At 45.6% G+C, this 20,057-nt stretch overlaps 1 protein-coding gene across 5 annotated transcripts in view; it reads left to right on the top strand.

The window, feature by feature from the left end:
* The window catches only part of UCKL1 (uridine-cytidine kinase 1 like 1), a 65,950-nt gene that overhangs the window by 6,615 nt on the left and 39,278 nt on the right, over positions 1 to 20,057 (top strand). The window contains exons 1-2 of one of the 5 annotated variants that reach the window (XM_087962350.1): positions 4,366 to 4,383; positions 4,720 to 4,790. The exons of 2 other annotated variants lie outside the window; for them this stretch is intronic. In XM_087962350.1, coding sequence (XP_087818476.1) covers positions 4,720 to 4,790 — 71 coding nt within the window. In that variant the 5' untranslated portion in view covers positions 4,366 to 4,383. Of the gene's footprint in view, positions 1 to 4,365; positions 4,384 to 4,466; positions 4,791 to 8,366; positions 8,489 to 20,057 lie in introns of those variants that run through there. 2 more of the 5 variants (XM_087962349.1, XM_087962351.1) reach the window with 2 other exon arrangements.

The raw sequence follows: 20,057 nt of genomic DNA, 5'->3' as shown, positions 1-20,057 counted from the left end.
ATGGCCTCCAGGAACACAAGGCTTGTGTCGCTTGCATTGCAAACAATACAGGTAGTGAGGGTAGGGGGGGAAGAGCGGAGGGGGGGAACTTGCCCCACTCGCCCCACGTACCTGGCCTGGCCACCGGGCTGCTTCTTTCCGCTTCTTTCTTCTTCTGCTTTTGGCAGCACGCAAGGAAAGCAGCCAAAGTCTTCCTTTCTCTCCCCCAAACTCCGCCAGAAATGAGTCTTTGGGACCCGGCAAGGCCTCCTGCTCCAAGAGGCTGCGCCGGCATGACAAATCTCACAAAGACTCATTCCTGGCGGAGTTTGCGGGAGAGAAAGGAAGACTTCTGCTGCTTCTGCTGCTTTCCTTGCATGAAGCCAAAAGTCTCTCTTTTTCTCTCTCTCTCTCCCCCTGAGAACGGAGCTGGAAATGGTATCCTGCGATTCCAAATAATGATCGATCGGTAAGAAAAATGGGGTGGGGAATTTTCCTGAAGCCTTTTGGGGGGATTTTCCCAGGGTCTCTGGTCCACGGGATTGAAAATTATGAGTTTGGTGGTCCCTGAGGTCCAAAAGGTTGTCGTCCCCTGCTGTAGTAGCCATCTGTAGTACTGTACCAGGGGCTGCTCATATCTGCCGCTAGGGGGCAGTTTAATCCTTCCACTGTGTCAGCATTCCAGAAAACCTCCACTCCAATAAATAACTCCGAGACAGACATCTTCTCAAATTTCCCTTTTATTAGACTAGTAGTAAACTGGCACACCTGGGAAATCCCGAATCTGAAAGTTCCGTGTTTCCCTCCAATAAGTAAAAAAAATTACAAATCCACCCCCTGCACCCATCACCGCATCACATGCCCCAATCACCATCCGTCCCAACCTGAGACGCCCCCTCTATTCCTCTTCAGCCAGGTGCAGAAACAACATGACCTTGACTCTAAAGAAGAATGCTATTATGTCTAACCACAGATGCTCCATGCAATTCTCCCCTCCCATCTTCCCAGGCTCAAGAATGTGGGAGCGTGGAAGCTTCTGGTGCTAATATGGCTTCCAAAGCTGACACACTGATTAGAAAGCAAAGGTGAATCCAGAATAGAATGGAATGGAATGGAATAAGGAGTAGAGTAGAATAGGGTAGAGTAGAGTAGAGTAGAGTAGAGTAGAGTAGAGTAGAGTAGAGTAGAGTAGAGTAGAGTAGAGTAGAGTAGAGTAGAGTAGAGTAGAGTAAGAGTAGAGTAGAGAAATAAGAATATGGAATAGGAATAGGAATAGGAATAGAAGAATAGAATAGAACAGAATAGAGAATAGAATAGAATAGAATAGAATAGAATAGAATAGAATAGAATAGAATAGAATAGAATAGAATAGAAAACAGAGTTGGAAAGGACCTTGGAGGTCTTCTAGTCCAACCCCCTGCTTAGGCAGGAAACCCTATATACCACTTCAGACAAATGGTTGTCCAACATCATCTTAAAAACTTCCAGTGTGGGGGCATTCACAACTTCTGGAGGCCAGTTGTTCCACTGATTTATTGTTCTCACTGTGAGGAAATGTCTCCTTAGTTCTAGGTTGCTTCTCTCCTTGATTAGTTTCCACCCTTTGCTTCTTGTCCTGCCTTCAGAAGGTGCTTTGATTCCCTCTTCTTTGTGGCAGCCCCTGAGATATCGGAACCCTGCTATCATATGTCACCCTAGTCCTTCTTTTCATTAGACTAGACCAGGGGTCTTCAAACTTGACAGCTTTAAGATTTGTGGACCTCAACTCCCAGAATTCCTTCTCCAGTCATGTTAGCTCAGGAATTGTGGGAGTTGAAGTTCAGAAGTCTTAAACTTGTCAACAATGATTTTGGTAAGCTACACCTGAAATTACACAATTCTAAATAAATAACATATTTTTTTGTAGTGTGGTGACCAAAACTGGATGCTGTACTCTAGGTGTGGCCTTACTAAGGCTTTATAGAGTAGTATTAGTACCTCCCTTCAGGACTACCTATAACGAAGGGCTAACTTCCGTAACCAAGTAATTAAAGTAATAATTAACTTTTAAGTATTAAAGCTTAAAACACTTTAAAATATTAAAGTAATAATTAACTTCGATAATAAATAAAGTGCTCAATAAAACTTAACCATGACTGCAAACAACAGCGTGACAGAGTAGCAACCATGGTGCATTTTGTGGATTTGCAAGAAATAACATTTTGCCTGCAGGCAAAAAACGGGGTGGGATTCAGAAAATAGAGACCGTCGTAGAAAGTGAAGAAGCTAGATTGGGATTTAGAATCGAAACACACAGGCCCCTGCCACATAACACACACAACAATTGTCAATAAGCAAGGCAAAAAAAAAGTCAGGATAACGGAGGTGTCAGCACCTGGAGAGAGCAGAAGAGAAGGAACTGGAGAAAAATCACAATATACACAGACCTGCAAATAGAGATAGAACGCCCGTAGAAGGAGAATGCAAAGATGGCACCGTCATAAAGAGGAATCAGTTGCCCAGCGGATGAGTGTTGATCACGTGACCCTAGGGATGCTGAAACGGTCGTAAGTGTGAAAAACGGTCATAAGCTGCTTTTTTCCAATGCCATTGTCGTAACTTAGAACAGTCACAAAATGAACTGTAGTTAAAACTCTTTTGGTATACAGTATCAAGGACTGCCCATATCTGCCACTAGGGGGCAGTTTGATCCTTCCACGGATTAAATGAAATATAGACTTTTTTTTTTTTGCCACTTACCCCAAATCCAGAGAACCTGCAATCCCCAAAAAACCACCCCTGCAACAACTGTAGGCGTTGATAAAATCACCATCGCATCACCAAAATCACCATAAGAGCCGTGGTGATGCAGTGGTTAGATTGCAGTACCGGAGGCTAAATTCTGCTGGCCGCCTGCAGGTTGCCTGCAGGTTGGCAGTTCAAATCCTGCCAGGATCAAGGTTGACTCAGCCTACTGTCCTTCCGAGGTGGGTAAAATGAGGACGCAGATTGCTGGGGGTAAGAGTGACTCTGTAAATCGCTTAGAGAGGGCTGTGAAAGCACTGTGAAGCGGTATGGAAGTTTAAAGTGCTATTGTCTGTCTGTCTGTCTGTCTCTCTTCTATCTAACAATAGCTATTGCTATTGTTCTCTCTCTCTCCCCCCTCCCTAACCCTAACCCACTCATCCATCCATCTATCTATCTATCTATCTATCTATCTATCTATCTATCTATCTATCTATCTATCTATCTATCTATCTAAGCCTGTCTGTCTCTCTGTCTGTCTATCTATCTATCTATCTATCTATCTATCTATCTATCTATCTATGAAATATGATCTACGATCTATCATCAATATCTATCTATCTATCTATCTATCTATCTATCTATCTATCTATCTATCTATCTATGTCTGTTTGTCTGTCTATCTATCTATCTATCTATCTATCTATCTATCTATCTATCATCTACAGTATCATCTATCATCTATCTATCCATCCATCAATCTAACAATAGCTATTGCTATTGTTCTCTCTCCCCTCCCCTCCCCTCTCCCTAACCCATCCATCCATCTATCTATCTATCCATCCACCCATCCATCCATCCATCCATCCATCCATCTATCCATCCATCTATCTATCTATCCATCCATCCATCCATCCATCCATCTATCCATCCATCTATCATCTATCTATCCATCCATATATCCGTCTAACAACAGCTATTGCTGTTGTTCTCTCTCCCGCTCCCCTCCCCCTAACCCATCCATCCATCCATCCATCCACCCATCCATCAATCTATCTAAATGCAGCATTGCAGGCTAACTCTACTCACTGCCAGGAGTTTGATCCTGACCGGCTCAAGGTTGACTCAGCCCTCCATCCTTCCGAGGTTGGTAAAATGAGGTTACATGAGGCCACCTCCGTAAACCGCTTAGAGAGGGGCTGTAAAAGCCCTGTGAAGCGGTATATAAGTCTTAAGTGCTGTTGGCATCGGTCGATTGCAAACGGACGCTTGACGTTGGAAGAGATTACCTCCTGCCACGATCCCTTTAGATGCCACCAAGCCTCCGCCTCTGCCTCTCCCAGGGCAGGACTGCAGAGCTGCTGCAGAAAAATGCCAAATCCAGTCTGAACATCTGCCTGACCCCATCCTATCTCTTCTGGCCCAGAGACTTGCAAACACCGGGGAAAGGAGGTCGACGGAGAACCGCACAGTCTTTTTGCAATGCCACCCCTTCCTTCCCCGTATCCTTCCCCTCCGGCCTTAAGACCTGGTCTAAATGCCCGATGCAACCACAGTGTCTCTATCCCTGGGTGTTTGGTTTTATGTTTTTTTGTTTTGCTTTTTTGTTGTTGTGCACCATAAGGGACTTCAGGCCGAGCTGCCGTTCTCTTTGAAAAGCCAGAGCTATTAATATATCAGGTAATGAATCTAATCTCTAAGTTGAAGCTATCCTCTTAGGCATGCTGGTTGATCCAGTTCTCGGTCGCTGCTGCGTTGACTCTCTTTTTTTTCCCCCGTCCGTCTTGGTGTGACAACGTCGGGTCTCTTCGGGCGTCCTGGGTGGGCCCTAAATTGCACCCCCACAAGAAAAGGAAGGCGTCTTAAAGACCCCCGAATGCTTCTAAGGCTAAGATGAGACCTCAAGGCGATAGGTTTGAGCCCATGACCTGAATCAACCCCCCAATTTTTTTTCCTCTTCCCTTTGCCAATACCCTTCCTCATCCCTTCCCATCTCTCTGAGATTATTTAACCAAGATGAACCAATCGCCGGCATATTCAGGGGTCAGGATTTCCGGCTTTAGGGCTTTGGGAGCTGACGGTGGCGGGTGAGTATCGGGCATCCAAGAGTGTGGGTAAACCTCAATTATTATTATTTTCCTGAACTGCTTTTTCCTGGCTTTCTGCAAAGGAAATGCATGCGTATTTTTTTACAGGAAGGCTTGAAGAAAAGGAGATAGGTTGTGGTGCTTGGTTTAAATCTGGGGATCCCTCAGACCAGGGGTTTTGAGTCATTTTTGGGGGATCTACAGCACAATATTGAATATAGCCGTATTTGGGGTGCACCAGAAAGTTAATAATCCTTAGAAAGACGTTTTTAAAGGGGTAAGATATAGAATAGAATTATTTTATTGGCCAAGTGTGATTGGACACACGAGGAATTTTGGTGCAAATGCTCTCAGTGTACATAAAAAAGAAAATATACATTCATCAAGAATCATAAGGTCCAACACTTAATGATAGTCATAGGGTACAATAAGCAATCAAGTCATACTGGGAAACAGTCAGTAAAAATCGTTAGGATACAAGCAACAAGGTTACAGTCATACAGTCTTAAGTGGGAGGGGATGGGTGAAAGGAAGGACGGGACAATTAATAGTAATACTAATAGGGTTTTTTAATATTTATTACCTTTATTGAAAAATTAAAACATTAAAATACAAAATACAATACAAATATTTAAAATGAGAGTGCTCTGTATGTTACAATCCACTTTGACAGAGCTTATATTTCAGTTATTATTTCAGTGCATATTTTATACTCCTATTTGTTCTTATGTATATATGTCACTATTTTTCTAAATTATACATTCCTTATTGATTGATTGATTGCTTATTTCTATCTTTTATCCAATGGTACCAATACTAATAGTAATGCAGACTTAATAAATAGTTGGACAGTGTTGAGGGAATTATTGGTTTAGCAGAGTGATGGCGTTCAGGAAAAAACTGTCCCTGTGTCTAGTTATATGGGCTGGGGGAAAGTTATAATAATCTTTCTTTCTGGCTTCTGCGTTGCATTGGAAATAGGGATTATAAAGAATGTACAGGTAGTCCTTGAGTTACGACCACAATTAAATCCAATGTTTCTGTTACTCAGTGAAACAGTGAGTTTTGCCCACTTTTCTGACCTTCCCCCCGTTGTTAATTGAATCTGTAGTTGTTAAATGAGTCATGCGGTCATTGAATGAATCTGACTTCTCCCTTTGACGGCTTGTCGGAAGGCAGTTGCCAAGTGCCCAAATGTTGATCCCAGTACTACGGGGATGCTGTGACGGCCGTAAGTGCGAGGACTGCTTGAAAGTCACTTTTTTTAAGCACTGTTATAACTTTGAACAGTCGCTAAATTAATGGTTGTAAGTTGAGGAATACGGGCAGTCCTCAATTTACAACATTTCATTTAGTGACCCTGGAAAGTTGAAAAAAAGGGACTTATGACTGTTTTTCACATTTATGACCGTTGCCGCATCCCCGTGATCCCATGATCAAAATTCAGACCCTTGGCAACTGACTCGTATTTACGACGGTTGCAGTGCCCCTGGGGTCACATGATCCCCTTTTGTGGCCTTCGGATGAGCAGAGTCCATGGGGAAGCCAGATTCACTTAACAACGCTGTCGCTAACTTAATAACTGCAAAGATGTACTTAACACCAGTGGCCAGATGGGTCATAAAATGAGGACAAATTCCCTTACCCAAGTGTCTCACTTAGTTGGGCTCAATGGTGGTCAAAACTCAAGGACTCCTTTGCACCTGTAGAGGATTGGTTTCGGCCAAGTGATAAGGCTTTTGTGGCTTTTATTAGTTTATTATTATTGCCTTTATTGTCAGAGTACAACCTGTGTACAATGAGATTGGCTGAGCCTCCCTTCATACACACACCCCGTAACACAACTCACAGTGAGGGCAGAAGTCCCTCACCCAGTCCCAACCTTATCACACTATGTGACCTTGTTGCACAACGCAACGGCCTCGCAAGTCTATCCTACTATGTTGACATGAAGTTATTTTCCGTTCAGGAGTCTGACAGCCCACGGGTAGAAACTGTTCTTCAGCCTGTTGGTGCGGCTGGCTCTGCTTCTCTATCGCCTTCCCGATGGTAGGAGAGAGAAGAAGGGCTGACCGGGGTGTGAGTGGACCCTGAGCATTTTCCTCGCTCTTCTAAGGCACTGAGCCCTAGCGAGTGGTATCAGGGAACAGCCCAGAGATGGTATTCATCCGGTTCTGACCAGTTCTGGAGAACCAGTAGCAGAAATTTTGAGTAGTTCAAAGAGTCAGCAAATCCCGCCTCTGACTGGCCCCGCCCCCATCTCTTCTCCGCCTCCCATTGAGTCCCAGCTGATTGGCTGGGTCTTCTTTGGTTGCCCTGTACAGGAGAACGGAGCTGGAAAGCAGGTTAGCGGGGTAGGGACGGAATGGAGATGTTGCAGTATTCTTCCCCTGCCACGCCCACCAAGCCACACCCACAGAACCAATGGTAAAAAAAATTTGAATCCTCCCACTGGAACAGCCCACGATGTTTGGTTCTGTGCTCACCACCCTCTGTAGCAGTGGTCGCCAACTGGTGGGCCGACGACCACTGGTGGTCTGTGACAACATTTTGGTGGCCCGCAGAGAAATGTCCCCCCCCCCAAAGCAACCCAGGCTGCGCAGGAACACAAGCTGCGCTGCCCACATGGCCCTCCCACCCGCTGGCCCTCACCGAGTGCAAACCGTACCTTGAGTAGAGCCACGCGAGGTGGAACTGGAAGGTAAGACCAACGGCAGGGGAGGAAAATCCGCTCCAGGGTGGATTGCTGACGTCGGTGGGAAAGTCGGTCCCATATTCCAGAGCTGTAGTAGTCACAGGACTGGCCCCTTGGGTCATCCTGGAGCAGCTCCTCCAGTCCATGGCAGGCCGGTGCACATGGGTGGAGGAGCAGCTGCTCCGGGATATCCAAAGGGCCAGTCCTGTGACTCCTGCAGCTCTGGAATATGGGACCGACTTTCCCACCAACGTCAGCAAGCCACCGTCAGTCAAAATTCATGTTAGTGGTCCGCGGGATTTAAAATTATGAGTTTGGTGGTCCCTGAGGTCCAAAAGGTTGGCAACCCCTGCTCTATAGTGTCTTTCTATCCACGGCTGTCAAGCCAGCATTACTACACCGTAATGCAATATGTGAGTACGCTTTCTATTGTAGACCAGTAAAAGGAGATTTAGTTGCATCACACTGAAGAACTTGTTGGGAGTTGTGGGAGTTGCGGGAGGGGAAGGTGTTGTGGGTTTGTAAGCTATTTTGGATGTCCCAAAGCTGGTTTGTTTGTTTTTCCAAGAGGCCACTGGACTTTCTGGGGTTTTTTTTTCCTTTGAAGAGGTTTCACTTCTCATCCGAGAAGCTTCTTCAGCTCATCAGAAGGGATGATATTTATTCGAAGCTGATGAAGCTTCTCAGATGAGAAGTGAAACCTCTTCAAAGAAAAAAAAATCCAGAAAAATCCAGTGGCCTCTTGAAAAAAAACAAAAAAAAAAAGCACCTTTGGGACAACCATGACCTGGATGACTGAGAATCTCCGTAGACTATTTTGGATGTGTTTCTGCTGAACTGTTTCGTTTGCTTCTCTGTCCTGCAACCTTACCCTGTGAACAGAAACTTGGCATCCAAATCTCTAAGCCAACTCAAGGCTGCTGTAAACAACTATATCCTTAAGATACTCTCTTGACATGCCGGACATTTGCATGCTACTCTTCTCCAATCTGGTTCCCTCCAGGTGAGCTTGCCGATTTCCCAGGAATTTCACAAAGTTCAGGATTTTGCTAGGGACTGAGTCCCAACCGAACTGGGGAAAGGCTGGAAGGGCGGGAAATCTGTTTATACGTGTTTAGCACATGCTTGATTAACATAATAGTTGCTCGGTATGTGCAATTCTGCATCTTTTTAAGAGGTTTATTACTCTTGGTGTGTGTGTATACGCACACATCTTCTTCAATTCAGCTGTTGCACACTTGTATCAGGCCCATATTTTACCTAGCGGTGATTGCCTAGAAACCAGGAGACGGTGAGTTCTAGTCCCGCTTTAGGCATGAAAGCAGGCTGGGTGATTTTGGGCCAATCACCAGGAGATGGTGAGTTCTAGTCCACCTTAAATATGTTGAGCTGCCTGGGTGACTTTGGCCCAATCACCAGGAGACGGGGAGTTCTAGTTCTGCCTTAGGCATGAAAGCTATATGGGAGACTTTGGGACAATCACCAGGAGACGGTGAATTTTAGACCCGCCCTTGGTGTGAAGGTTGGCCAGGTGACTTTGGACCAATCACCAGGAGACAGTGAGTTCTAGTCCTGACTTAGTCATGCAAGCCAGCTGGGTGACTTGGGGCCAGTCATCAGGGGACGGGGAGTTCTAGTCCACCTTAAACATGTGAGCTGCCTGGGTGACTGGGCCAATGACCAGGAGACAGTGAGTTCTAATCCTGGCTTATTAATGCAAGCCAGCTGGGTGACTTGGGGCCAGTCACCAGGAGATGTGACTTCTAGTTCACCTTAGACATGTGAACTACCTTGGTGACCAGGAGAAAGTGAGTTCTAGTCCTGCCTTAGGCACGAACGCTATATGGGAGACTTTGGATCGATCACCAGAAGACAGGGAGTTCTAGTCCTGCGTTAGGTGTGAAAGCCAGCTGGGTGACTTTGGGCCAGTCCCTCTCTCTTAGCCAAACCCACTTCCCAGAATGATTGTTGTGGGGAAAAGAGGAGGAAGAACTATTAAGTATGTTTGCCACCTTGAGTTACTTACAAAGTAGTAAAAGCAAGCTTTAAAAAAAATCTAATAAATAAATAAACTATTACGCACAAATGGAAAAATCAGAGCTATATATATATATATATTTTAAAACAGCCACAATAGCAGTGTGCATCAATTACCTGTAGATATTGATCTAGATCAGAAGTCTCAAGTCCCCTTTACAAACTGAGTTGCGTTGAAAATCTTAACCAAGCGCCCGGTGCATAAATAAGTCACAAACTTTCCAGGCACCGATTTGTTCGTGGCATCGTTTGCTCCTCTTGACGTCACTCTGGGAATAACAGCCGGTTTGTTTACTGCTCGTGGAACAGTTTAAAGCATTTGGGGGTTGGCTTTGGATCTCCAATTCTCTGCTGGGGGGACTTTGCTGATTGCTAAATACTTTGCAGATGAGAAGAAAAATAATGGCCGGATTGCTTTTCCCCCCCCAGAAGGGATTCCGATTTGTGTTGGGAATGCTGCAGTTTTCCCAATTATTTTCCCTCCCAGTTGTCCCCTTTGTGTTTAGTTTGTTTGAAATTCAGAAATTTCAAAGGATTGTGTCCAAACGTAGTGGGTTTTTTGGTGCCCGTTTCCCCTAGCGTGCTTTTGCAATTAACAGTTGTGATTGCGATTTGGCCTGTCAAGCACAGGTTTTGCAAATATTTTCCTTCAAAGAATATAGAATAACAGAGTTGAAAGGGACCTTGGAGGTCTTCTAGTCCAACCCCCTGCTCAGGCAGGAAACCCTATATCATTTCAGACAGATGGCTGTCCAATCTCTTCTTAAACACTTCCAGTTTGGGAGCATTTACAACTTCTGGAGGCAAGTTGTTCCATTGGTTAGTTATTCTCACAGCCAGGAAATTCCTCCTTAGTTCTAGGTTGCTTCTCTCCTTGATTAGTTTCCATCCTTTCCTTCTTGTCCTGCCTTCAGGTGCTTTGGAGAATAGCTTGACTCCCTCTTCTTTGGGGCAGCCCCTGAGATACTGGAACACTGCTTTCATGTCCCCCTTAGTCCTTCTTTTCATCAAACTAGACATACCCAATTCCTGCAACCGTTTTTCATACATTCTAGCCTCCAGTCCCCCAATCTTCTTTGTTGCTCTTCTCTGCTCTTTTCTAGAGTCTCAACACTTTTTTTACATCATGGCAACCAAAACTGGATGCGTTATTCCAAGCGTGGCCTTACCAGGGCATTATTAAGTGGTATTAACACGTCAAAGAATTCATTCATTTCACTATTGTCATCAACATTTTTTTTATGCTTAGTAAACTTTTCTCTAATTTTCTTTTTCTTTTTCTTTTAAAATGGGGTGGGAGAACATGTATGAATGGTGTTGTAAAATAAAGGAAATGGTGCATTTGGAAGAACATCTTAATTTTGCCTTGGGTATTCTGCTTCGTGCGCTTGAAAATTCAAATGCAAACGGAAACATATTTTTTCTTGCATCCCGAATACCCAACAAGATGCAGTTCAGTGGTGAGACACGTAAGATCCTGCACTTAGGCAAGAAAAACCAAATGCATAGGTGTGGAATAGGTGTTACCTGGCTCAATAGTAGTAACTGTGAGAAGGATCTAGGAATACTAGTGGACAATCACTTAAATATGAGCCAGCCTTGTGCTGTAGCAGCCAAAAAAGCCAACACAGTCCTAGGCTGCACGAACAGAAGGATAGAATCAAGATCACTGGTAATATCTCACTACTAGAATCAAGATCACTGGTAATATCTCACTACTAACCAGAGCATACAAAACATTTGCTAGACCAATACTCGAATACAGTTCATCAGTCTGGAATCCTTATCACGTATGTGATATTAACACAATTGAGAAAGTCCAGAAGTATTTCACAAGAAGAGTTCTCCACTCTTCTACCCGTTATAGAATACCTTACGCCACCAGACTCGAAATTCTAAAACTAGAAAACCTCGAATTGCGCGTCTTTGGTCCGACTTAAGCATGGTATATAAAATCATACATTGCAATGTCCTACCTGTCAATGAATACTTCAGCTTTAACCATAACAACACAAGAGCACACAACAGATACAAACTCAAAGTAAACCGCACCAAACTTGATTGCAGGAAATACGACTTCAGCAATAGAGTGGTCAATGTCTGGAATACTCTACCCGACTCTGTAGTCTCTTCCCCAAACCCCAAAAACTTTAACCTTAGACTGTCTACTATTGACCTCACCCCTTTCCTAAGAGGTCTGTAGGGGCGTGCATAAAGCGCACCAACGTGCCTACCGTCCCTGTCCTATTGTTTCTCTTATTCTTTTATTTTTCTTATATGTACCCATTTCATATATTCACAACTATGTATACACTTGTACTTATTATCTTGTAAACAATTGACAAATCAAAATAAATAAATAAATAAATAAAAAATAAAGTGTTAATACCACTTGATAAGGCCTTGGTAAGGCCACGCTTGGAATCCTGCATCCAGTTTTGATCATCACAATATAAAAAAAGATGTTGAGACTCTAGAAAGAGTGCGGAGAAGAGCAACAAAGAGGATTAGGGGACTGGAGGCTAAAACAAGAAGAACGGTTGCAGGAACTGAGTATGTCTAGTCTGATGAAAAGAAAGGCTAGGGGTGAAATGATAGCACCGTTCCAATATTTGAGGGGCTGCCACAAAGAAGAGGGGGTCAAACTATTTTCCAAAGCACCTAAAGGCAGAACAAAAAGCAATGGACGGAAACTTATCAAAGAGAGATCGGACTTCACAATTCCTGACAGAGAGAACAATTAATCCGTGGAATCACTTGCCTCCAGAAGTTGTGAATGCTCCAACACTGAAGGGGTTTTAAGAGGAGATTGGACAGCCATTTGTCATGTCGGGGCTGGACTAGAAGACCTCCAAGGTACCCCCCAACTCTGTTATTCTGAATTCTGAAGTAGAAGAGCCTCTGTGGCAGGAAATTTTGCAGGGAAGACGTTTGGGTTCAAATTTCCACAGTGACCTTGTTTCGATCTCTTATCCTGCCAGCTGGCTAAAACCCAGCCTTAATCTCATTTTAGCTGGGTGGAGGTTTCCTTTTTATTTGGGTCCCCATCTGGAATCTACAGATAAGAATGAACTCACTTAAAAACAACCAAGAAAAAAAAAACACCATTTCCTGGTTTTGCACTGGTCTTCTGTCTTTAATAAGTCAACTGCAAGCAGACCTTTTAAAGCAGAAATAAAGATAAGATTATATGCATCAAAAAAAAAAAAAAAAAAAGAAATAAGAAAGGCTGGACCAATGCAAATTCTATGTAAGAGGTAGCTATTAAGAAATTCCTAGCAACTGACTAATCATAAAAAGGAAAAATTGAGACCATTTTGAGGACAGTAATCTCTTAACATCTACTCTTTTTCCCCCTTTCATGTCCAGTTTTCTTGAATTAGAGGTGCGTTCAGACTCTGAAATCCTGAAAGAATACAGTTTAGCTTATTGATTGATGAGGGAAATGTTTTTACCCGGAAAATGAAATGTTTTTACTTTTTAAAAAAAACATTTTTACAAAATGTTTTGCTTTTACAGAAATTTTTATCGTTTTTACAATACAATACAATATAAACAGAGGCATAGTATCAAAATCATGCGAAATATTAGTAGTACCGCTTTATAAAGCCTTAGTAAGGCCGCACCTGGAATTCCGCATCCAGTTTTGGTCACCACATTACAAAAGAAAATGTTGGGAGAAATGCAAAGAGCAACAAAGATGATTAAAGGCCTGGAGACTAAAACATATGAAGAACGGCTGCAGGAATTGGGTATGTCTAGGCTAGACAAAAGGACTTGGGGGTGATATGATAGCAGTTTTCCAGTGTTTGAGGGGCAGCCACAAAGAGGAGGGGGTCAAATTATTCTCCAAAGCACCTGAAGGCAGAACAAGAAACAATGGATCAAGGAGAGAAGCAACCTGGAATTAAGGAGAAACGTCCTACCAGTGAGGACAATTAGCCAGTGGAACACCTTGCCACCAGAAGTTGTGGGATGCTTCATCACTGGAGGCTTTTAAGAAGAGACTGGACATCCACCTGTCTGAAATTGTGTAGTAACTCCTGCTTCAGCAGAGGGCTGGACTAGAAGACCTCCAATGCCCCTTCCAGCTCTATTCTGATTCAGTGTTTGGGGTTTTGGCAGTTTAAAGCAAAAAAAAAAAAATGCCCATTTGGAAGAATGGGTTCGGACTTACGACTGTGTGATATGCTTAACAACTTCATGACATTCAAAAAAAAAAAAAAAAAAAGTTGTAAAATGGAGTCCAGTCAGATGGATGCCTCGACTTACGACTGTCATGACTTATAACCAAAACTCGGGTTCCGATTGGGGTTGTAACTTGAGGACTACACGTTATAAGGAGCCTCGGTGGCGCAGTGGTTAGTATGCAGTATTGCAAGCTACTTCTGCTGCAGCCAGCTACCTGCAGTTTGGCAGTTCAAATCCTGCCAGGCTCAAGGTTGACTCAGCCTTCCGTCTTTCCGAGGTGGGTAAAATGAGGACCCAAATTGTTGGGGGCAAGAGGCTGACTCTGTAAACCGCTTAGAGAGCACTGTGAAGCGGTATATAAGTCTTATTGCTATTGCTATAACAGTGCTTTGGCCTCTTAAAGATACCGAGGTGGTTGAGAAAAAACAAGCTAAAATAACCCGTGGAAAGGTTTTAATTTCAGCTGAGGCCACAGCCAGAGTTAAATGATTTTTCCAGGACTCCCAACGCAGGTAGCCCTCGACTTACAACCATTTAGTGACCTTTCGAAGCTGCAACAGCAGTGACAAAAGTGATTGATGACTGCTTTTCACTTGACCATTGCAACATCTCCATGGTCACATGATCAAAATTTGGATGCTTGGCAACTGGCTCATACTTATGACCGTTGCAGTGTCCCGGAGTCAATGTGATACCCTTTTACGACCTTCTGACAAGCAAAGTCAATGGGGGAAGCCAGATTCAGTGAACAACTGTCGGGATTCAGAATCAGAATAGAGCTGGAAGGGACCCTGGAGGTCTTCTAGTCCAGCCCCCTGCTCAAGCAGGAGACCCTATACCTGTGATGGTGAACCTATGGCACGCGGGCCACAAGTGGCACACAGAGCCATTTGTGCCGGCACGCCAGCCGCAGGCAAACTTATCTCACCGCGCATGCGTGTGCACCACAGCTGATTTTTTTGGCTGGTTTGAGGCCTTTTCGGCCTCCCAGGCTTGGAAAAAGCCCCTGCAAGGCTTTTCAGGATGAATAGGCCCGTTTCATCACTTCCTGTGATACAGGAAGTGATGAAGCGGGCCTATTTCAGCCTGCCAAGCCTGCAGAGGCTTTTTCAAGCCTCTGGGAGGCGGAAAAGGCCTCAAACCAGCTGAAAACCAGCTGTGAGGCGCAGTGCAGGTAACGGGGTGGGGTGGGGATTGCGTGCGCATGCACAGGGGCACATTGCATTCTGGATGCTGGCACCCAATTTTTGGCACAGGAACCCAAAAAGGTGAGCCACCACTGCCCTGTGATACCAGTGATGGCTAACCTTTCTGTCCTCGCGTGCCAAAACCCATAAGGCAATGTGCATGCACGGCCCGCGCCTTTCTGCACATGCGTGTGCATCTCCCCCACGCCCCCCGCACATGTGCAGCAGCTACCTGATCTGGCGGGCAGGAGGTAGGCACGCATGTGCAGTGGAGCTGCTCCGGGGTGACGGCGAAGATGGCTCTGCGTGCCACTTCTGGCACACATGCCATAGGTTCGCCATCACGGCCCTATATAATTTCAGACAGGTGGCTGTCCAGTCTCTTCTTCAAAACCTCCAGTGATGGAAGACCCACAACTTCTGAAGGTAGCTTCTGTTCCACTGGTTGATTGACCTCCCTATTAGGAAGTTTCTCCTTAATTCCAGTTTGAATCTCTCCTTGTTCAGTTTCCATCCCTTGCTTCTTTTCTTGTCTTCAGCTGCTTTGAGAAATAACTTTAACCCTTCCTCTTTGTGGCAGCCCGTCAAATATTCTAATCCTGCGATCACGTTTCCCCTTAGCCCTTCTTTTCTCTAGAATGGCCAAACCCAAATCCTCCAACCGTTCTTCATACGTTGTAGACTCCAGTCCCCTCTGCACGCTTTCTATATAGCCTCACGACCTTCCTTTTATAGCGTGATGATGATCCACTTAACAGCTGTGGCCGGAAAGGTCATAAGATGAAGCATTTCACAGCTGTCTTGCTTAGCAATAGAAATTTGGAGCTCAGCTGCGGTCATAAGTGGAGGACTACCTGTAGCACGCAAAGCAGGGCAGAGGGTGTAAAATGTGTGTTGCGATAGGGTAAGTCACAGGTGTTTGCAGGGTGGGTGACCTACAAAAATTGGGAGGGGCGGGGAGAGGAATCCTGACCTCAGCAACACGAGTGCCGTGATTTGTGCGGCCACGATTACATCAGGGTGTGCGTGTGAGACACCCTCCTGTGGCTGCCACCCAAGGCCTGTGGGCCTTTAATCCCAGCAGCGTGCCAACTGACGCTGGCTGAGCTCCGATTCTGACAGCGACAACCAGGCTGGGCCGACGTGAATGGCAAGAAGACCTCCGGCCGTCGGGACATGACCTCCGTCATTGAGGTCCTTGTGTCAGGTAACGTCCCTGGGCGCAGGATCCTTGCATTATCCTACCCGTTGTGGAGGTTGTGAGGTCTGCAGGTGGATTACAACTTTGTTCTTTCCTGATCTGCTCCCAAATCTGATATTTTTTTTGGGGGGGGGTGCATCTCCAGCCTGGGGGCTTGCAAACTCCATCAGCTCCATCCAACTGGGGATGATGGAAAGTGAAGTTATGGGTGGTGCCAGATGGGGAACTTCTCATCGCCTCCTCCTTCTTCTCCACCTTCTCCTTCTCCTCCCCTTCTTTCTCTTTTTCCTCTTCTTCTTCCTCCTCCTCTTCTTTTTGTCCTTGTTTATCTCTTCCTTTTCCTTTTCTTCTCCTTCTATTCTTCCTCTTTCTCCTTCTCTTCCTCCTCCTCCTTCTCCTCATCTGTCGTCTACTCCTTTCCTCCTCCTCTTCTTCCTCTTCTCTTCCTCTTCTTCTCTCCCTCCGCCTCTTCCTCTCTCCTCCTCCTCCTCCTCCCTGCCCCTCCTCTTCTTCCTCCTTCCTCTTCCTCTTTCTCCTCTTCCTCCTCTTCCTCCTTCTCCTTCCTCTCTCTCTTTTTCCTCCTTCCTCCTCCTCTTCTTTTTGTCCTTGTTTATCTCTTCTTTTTCCTTTCTTCTCCTTCTATTCTTCCTCTTTCTCCTTCTCTTCCTCCTCCTCTTCTCTCATCTGTCTTCTACTCCTTTCCTCCTCCTCTCCTCTCCTTCCTCCTCTTTCTCCTCTTCCTATCTTCCTCTCTCCTCCTCCTCCTCCTCCTCTTAGCCCCCTCTCTTCTTCCTTCCTTTTCTCTTCTTCCTCTTCCTCCTTCCTCTTCTCCTTCTCCTTCCTCTCTTCTTTCTCCTCATCTCCTCTTTCTCCTTCTCTTTTCTTCCTCCTCCTCCTCGTCTATCTTCTCCTTCCTCTTCTTGTCCTTCTCTTGTCTGTGGAGATTGTCAGTCATCCAGCTCATGGTTGTCTCAAAGGTGCTACTTTTCCAAGAGGCAACTGGACTTTCTTGTTTTTCTTTGGAGGCGTTTCTCTTCTCCTCCAAAAAGCTTCTTCAGCTCTGAAGATCCTTCCCTTCCCCACCATCCAGTCAGAGCTGAAGAAGCTTCTTGGAGGAGGAGAGAAACGCCTCCAAAGAAAAACCAGAAAGTCCAGTTGCCTCTTGGGAAAGTAGCAACTTTGGGTTCTCCTCCTTCTCTTATTCCCCCTGTCCCCCTCACACTCTTCTTTTCCTAGCCCCATCCATGGTTTTAGCTCAGAGGTCTCCAAACTTGGCCACTTTAAGACTTGTGGACTTCAACTCCCAGAATTCATCCTCCAGTCATGTTAGCTCAGGAATTCTGGGAGTTGAAGTCCACAAGTCTTAAAGTTGCCAAGTTTGGGGACCCCTGTTTTAGCTCCTCAGCTAGGAAAGAAACAGGGATGTAGACTTTCTTCCCCTGTCTTTTTGACAGAAGAGTCTTTGGTGTCCCCTGACTTTAAGAACTACAGTTGGGATTCTATAGTCCAGCATGAGAGGTGTCACTCATCACCTCAAACACCTGGAGGCTGGCATGAGAAGTGTCACTCATCACCTCAAACACCTGGAGGCTGGCATGAGAAGTGTCACTCATCACCTCAAACACCTGGAGGCTGGCATAAGAGGTGTCACTCATCACCTCAAACACCTGGAGGCTGGCATGAGAGGTGTCACTCATCACCTCAAACACCTTGAGGCTGGCATGAGAGGTGTCACTCATCACCTCAAACACCTGGAGGCTGGCATAAGAGGTGTACCATCACCTCAAACACCTGGAGGCTGGCATGAGAGGGTGTCACTCATCACCTCAAACACCTCGAGGCTGGCATGAGAAGTGTCACTCATCACCTCAAACACCTGGAGGCTGGCATGAGAAGTGTCACTCATCACCTCAAACACCTGGAGGCTGGCAGGCTGGCATGAGAGTGTCACTCATCACCTCAAACACCTTGAGGCTGGCATGAGAGGTGTCACTCATCACCTCAAACACCTGAGGCTGGCATGAGAGGTGTCACTCATCACCTCAAACACCTTGAGGCTGGCATGAGAGGTGTCACTCATCACCTCAAACACCTGGAGGCTGGCATGAGAGGTGTCACTCATCACCTCAAACACCTGGAGGCTGGCATGAGAGGCGTCACTCATCACCTCAAACACCTGGAGGCTGGCATGAGAGGCGTCACCATCACCTCAAACACCTGGAGGCTGGCATGAGAGCGTCACTCATCACCTCAAACACCTGGAGGCTGGCATGAGAGGCGTCACTATCACCTCAAACACTGGAGGCTGGCATGAGAGGTGTCACTCATCACCTCAAACACCTGGAGGCTGGCATGAGAGGTCACTCATCACCTCACACCTGGAGGCTGGCATGAGAGGTGTCACCATCACCTCAAACACCTTGAGGCTGGCATGAGAGGTGTCCCATCACTCAAACACCTGAGGCTGGCATGAGAGGCCACTCATCACCTCAAACACCTGGAGGCTGGCATGAGAGGTGTCACTCATCACCTCTGGCATGAGAGGCGTCACTCATCACCTCAAACACCTTGAGGCTGGCATGAGAGGTGTCACTCATCACCTCAAACACCTCGAGGCTGGCATGAGAGTGTCACTCATCACCTCAAACACCTGGAGGCTGGCATGAGAAGTGTCACTCATCACCTCAAACACCTGGAGGCTGGCATAAGAGGTGTCACTCATCACCTCAAACACCTGGAGGCTGGCATGAGAGGTGTCACTCATCACCTCAAACACCTGGAGGCTGGCATGAGAAGTGTCACTCATCACCTCAAACACCTGGAGGCTGGCATGAGAAGTGTCACTCATCACCTCAAACACCTGGAGGCCGCCCGTTGAGACCAAGGAGTCCTTGTTGGCTTTGATTCTTTGCCCGAATGCAGAATCCTTGATCTCTTTTCCCGAAACACCTGAAAGGCAGGGACAGGAAGCCATGGATGGAAACTAATCAAAGGGAGAACCAAGCTACTTAGTTAATTCTCCGAATGAACAATTAATCAGTCGAACGGACTTTAAAAACTTGGAAGTTTTTAAGAAGCGATTGGACAGCCATTTGTCTGAAGGGTTTCCTGCCCTAAGAAGGGGGTTGGACTAGAAGACCTCCAAGGTCCCTTCCAACTCTGTTATTCTGTTATTCTGCTTCTTGAATGAGACCACCAGCAGATACAGTATTCTAAGACTTGCCTTCAGACATTGCAGGTGCTTCCTCACTGGAAGTTTTTAAGAAGAGATTGTCTGAAATGATATATAAAGTCTCCTGCTTGAGTAGTGGGGTGGGCTAGATAAAGGACATCCACCCAATTGGTTGCTGAACAATTTTGGTAGATACATTCGTGTGTCTTTATATACACGTGCACAAGTGCAGCAAAAAGCAAAATCAGTTTGTGAATTCTCCCGCAGGCTTAAAAGTCCTTTAGCCCTGTAGTCCCAAATAATTCCAAAAAAATTATTGCCCCTCCTTCCAACGTCTCTCAATGCCCATCTAGGGGATTTTACTCGCAGTCGTAATTGGTGCAGTTCTCGGTCTGGTTTATTGTGTGGTCATCTGAAACATACTATCAGGAGTTGTTCTGAAGGAAATCCTGTTTGTTTTATTCTTTTTTTTTTAATGGCCTGTTTTAAGGAGCCTGAAGCTGCTGCTGTGCTGAAGTTAGGCAAGGAAGTTTGTGCTCTTTTTCCCTTGGTGTGTGTATGTGTTTTATTAAAGTAAATAGATTCCCTGGGTTGAGCAAGTACAGTTTAGGAAGGACAAAGGCAAAATGGACTGCTAAATTGGCCGTGCCTACCCAGTCACATGACCAGCTAGCCACGACCACCCATTCACATGACCACCTAGCCACGACCACCCATTCACATGACCACCTAGCCACGACCACTCATTCACATGACCACCTAGCCATGACCACCCAGCCAGTCC

This window comes from Notechis scutatus, chromosome 3 (assembly GCF_049901735.1).
Source record: "Notechis scutatus isolate UNSWTSFEM ecotype Mainland chromosome 3, rNotScu1.2, whole genome shotgun sequence".
Lineage (NCBI taxonomy): Eukaryota > Metazoa > Chordata > Lepidosauria > Squamata > Elapidae > Notechis > Notechis scutatus.
This window is presented reverse-complemented; position numbering and strand designations above follow the sequence as displayed.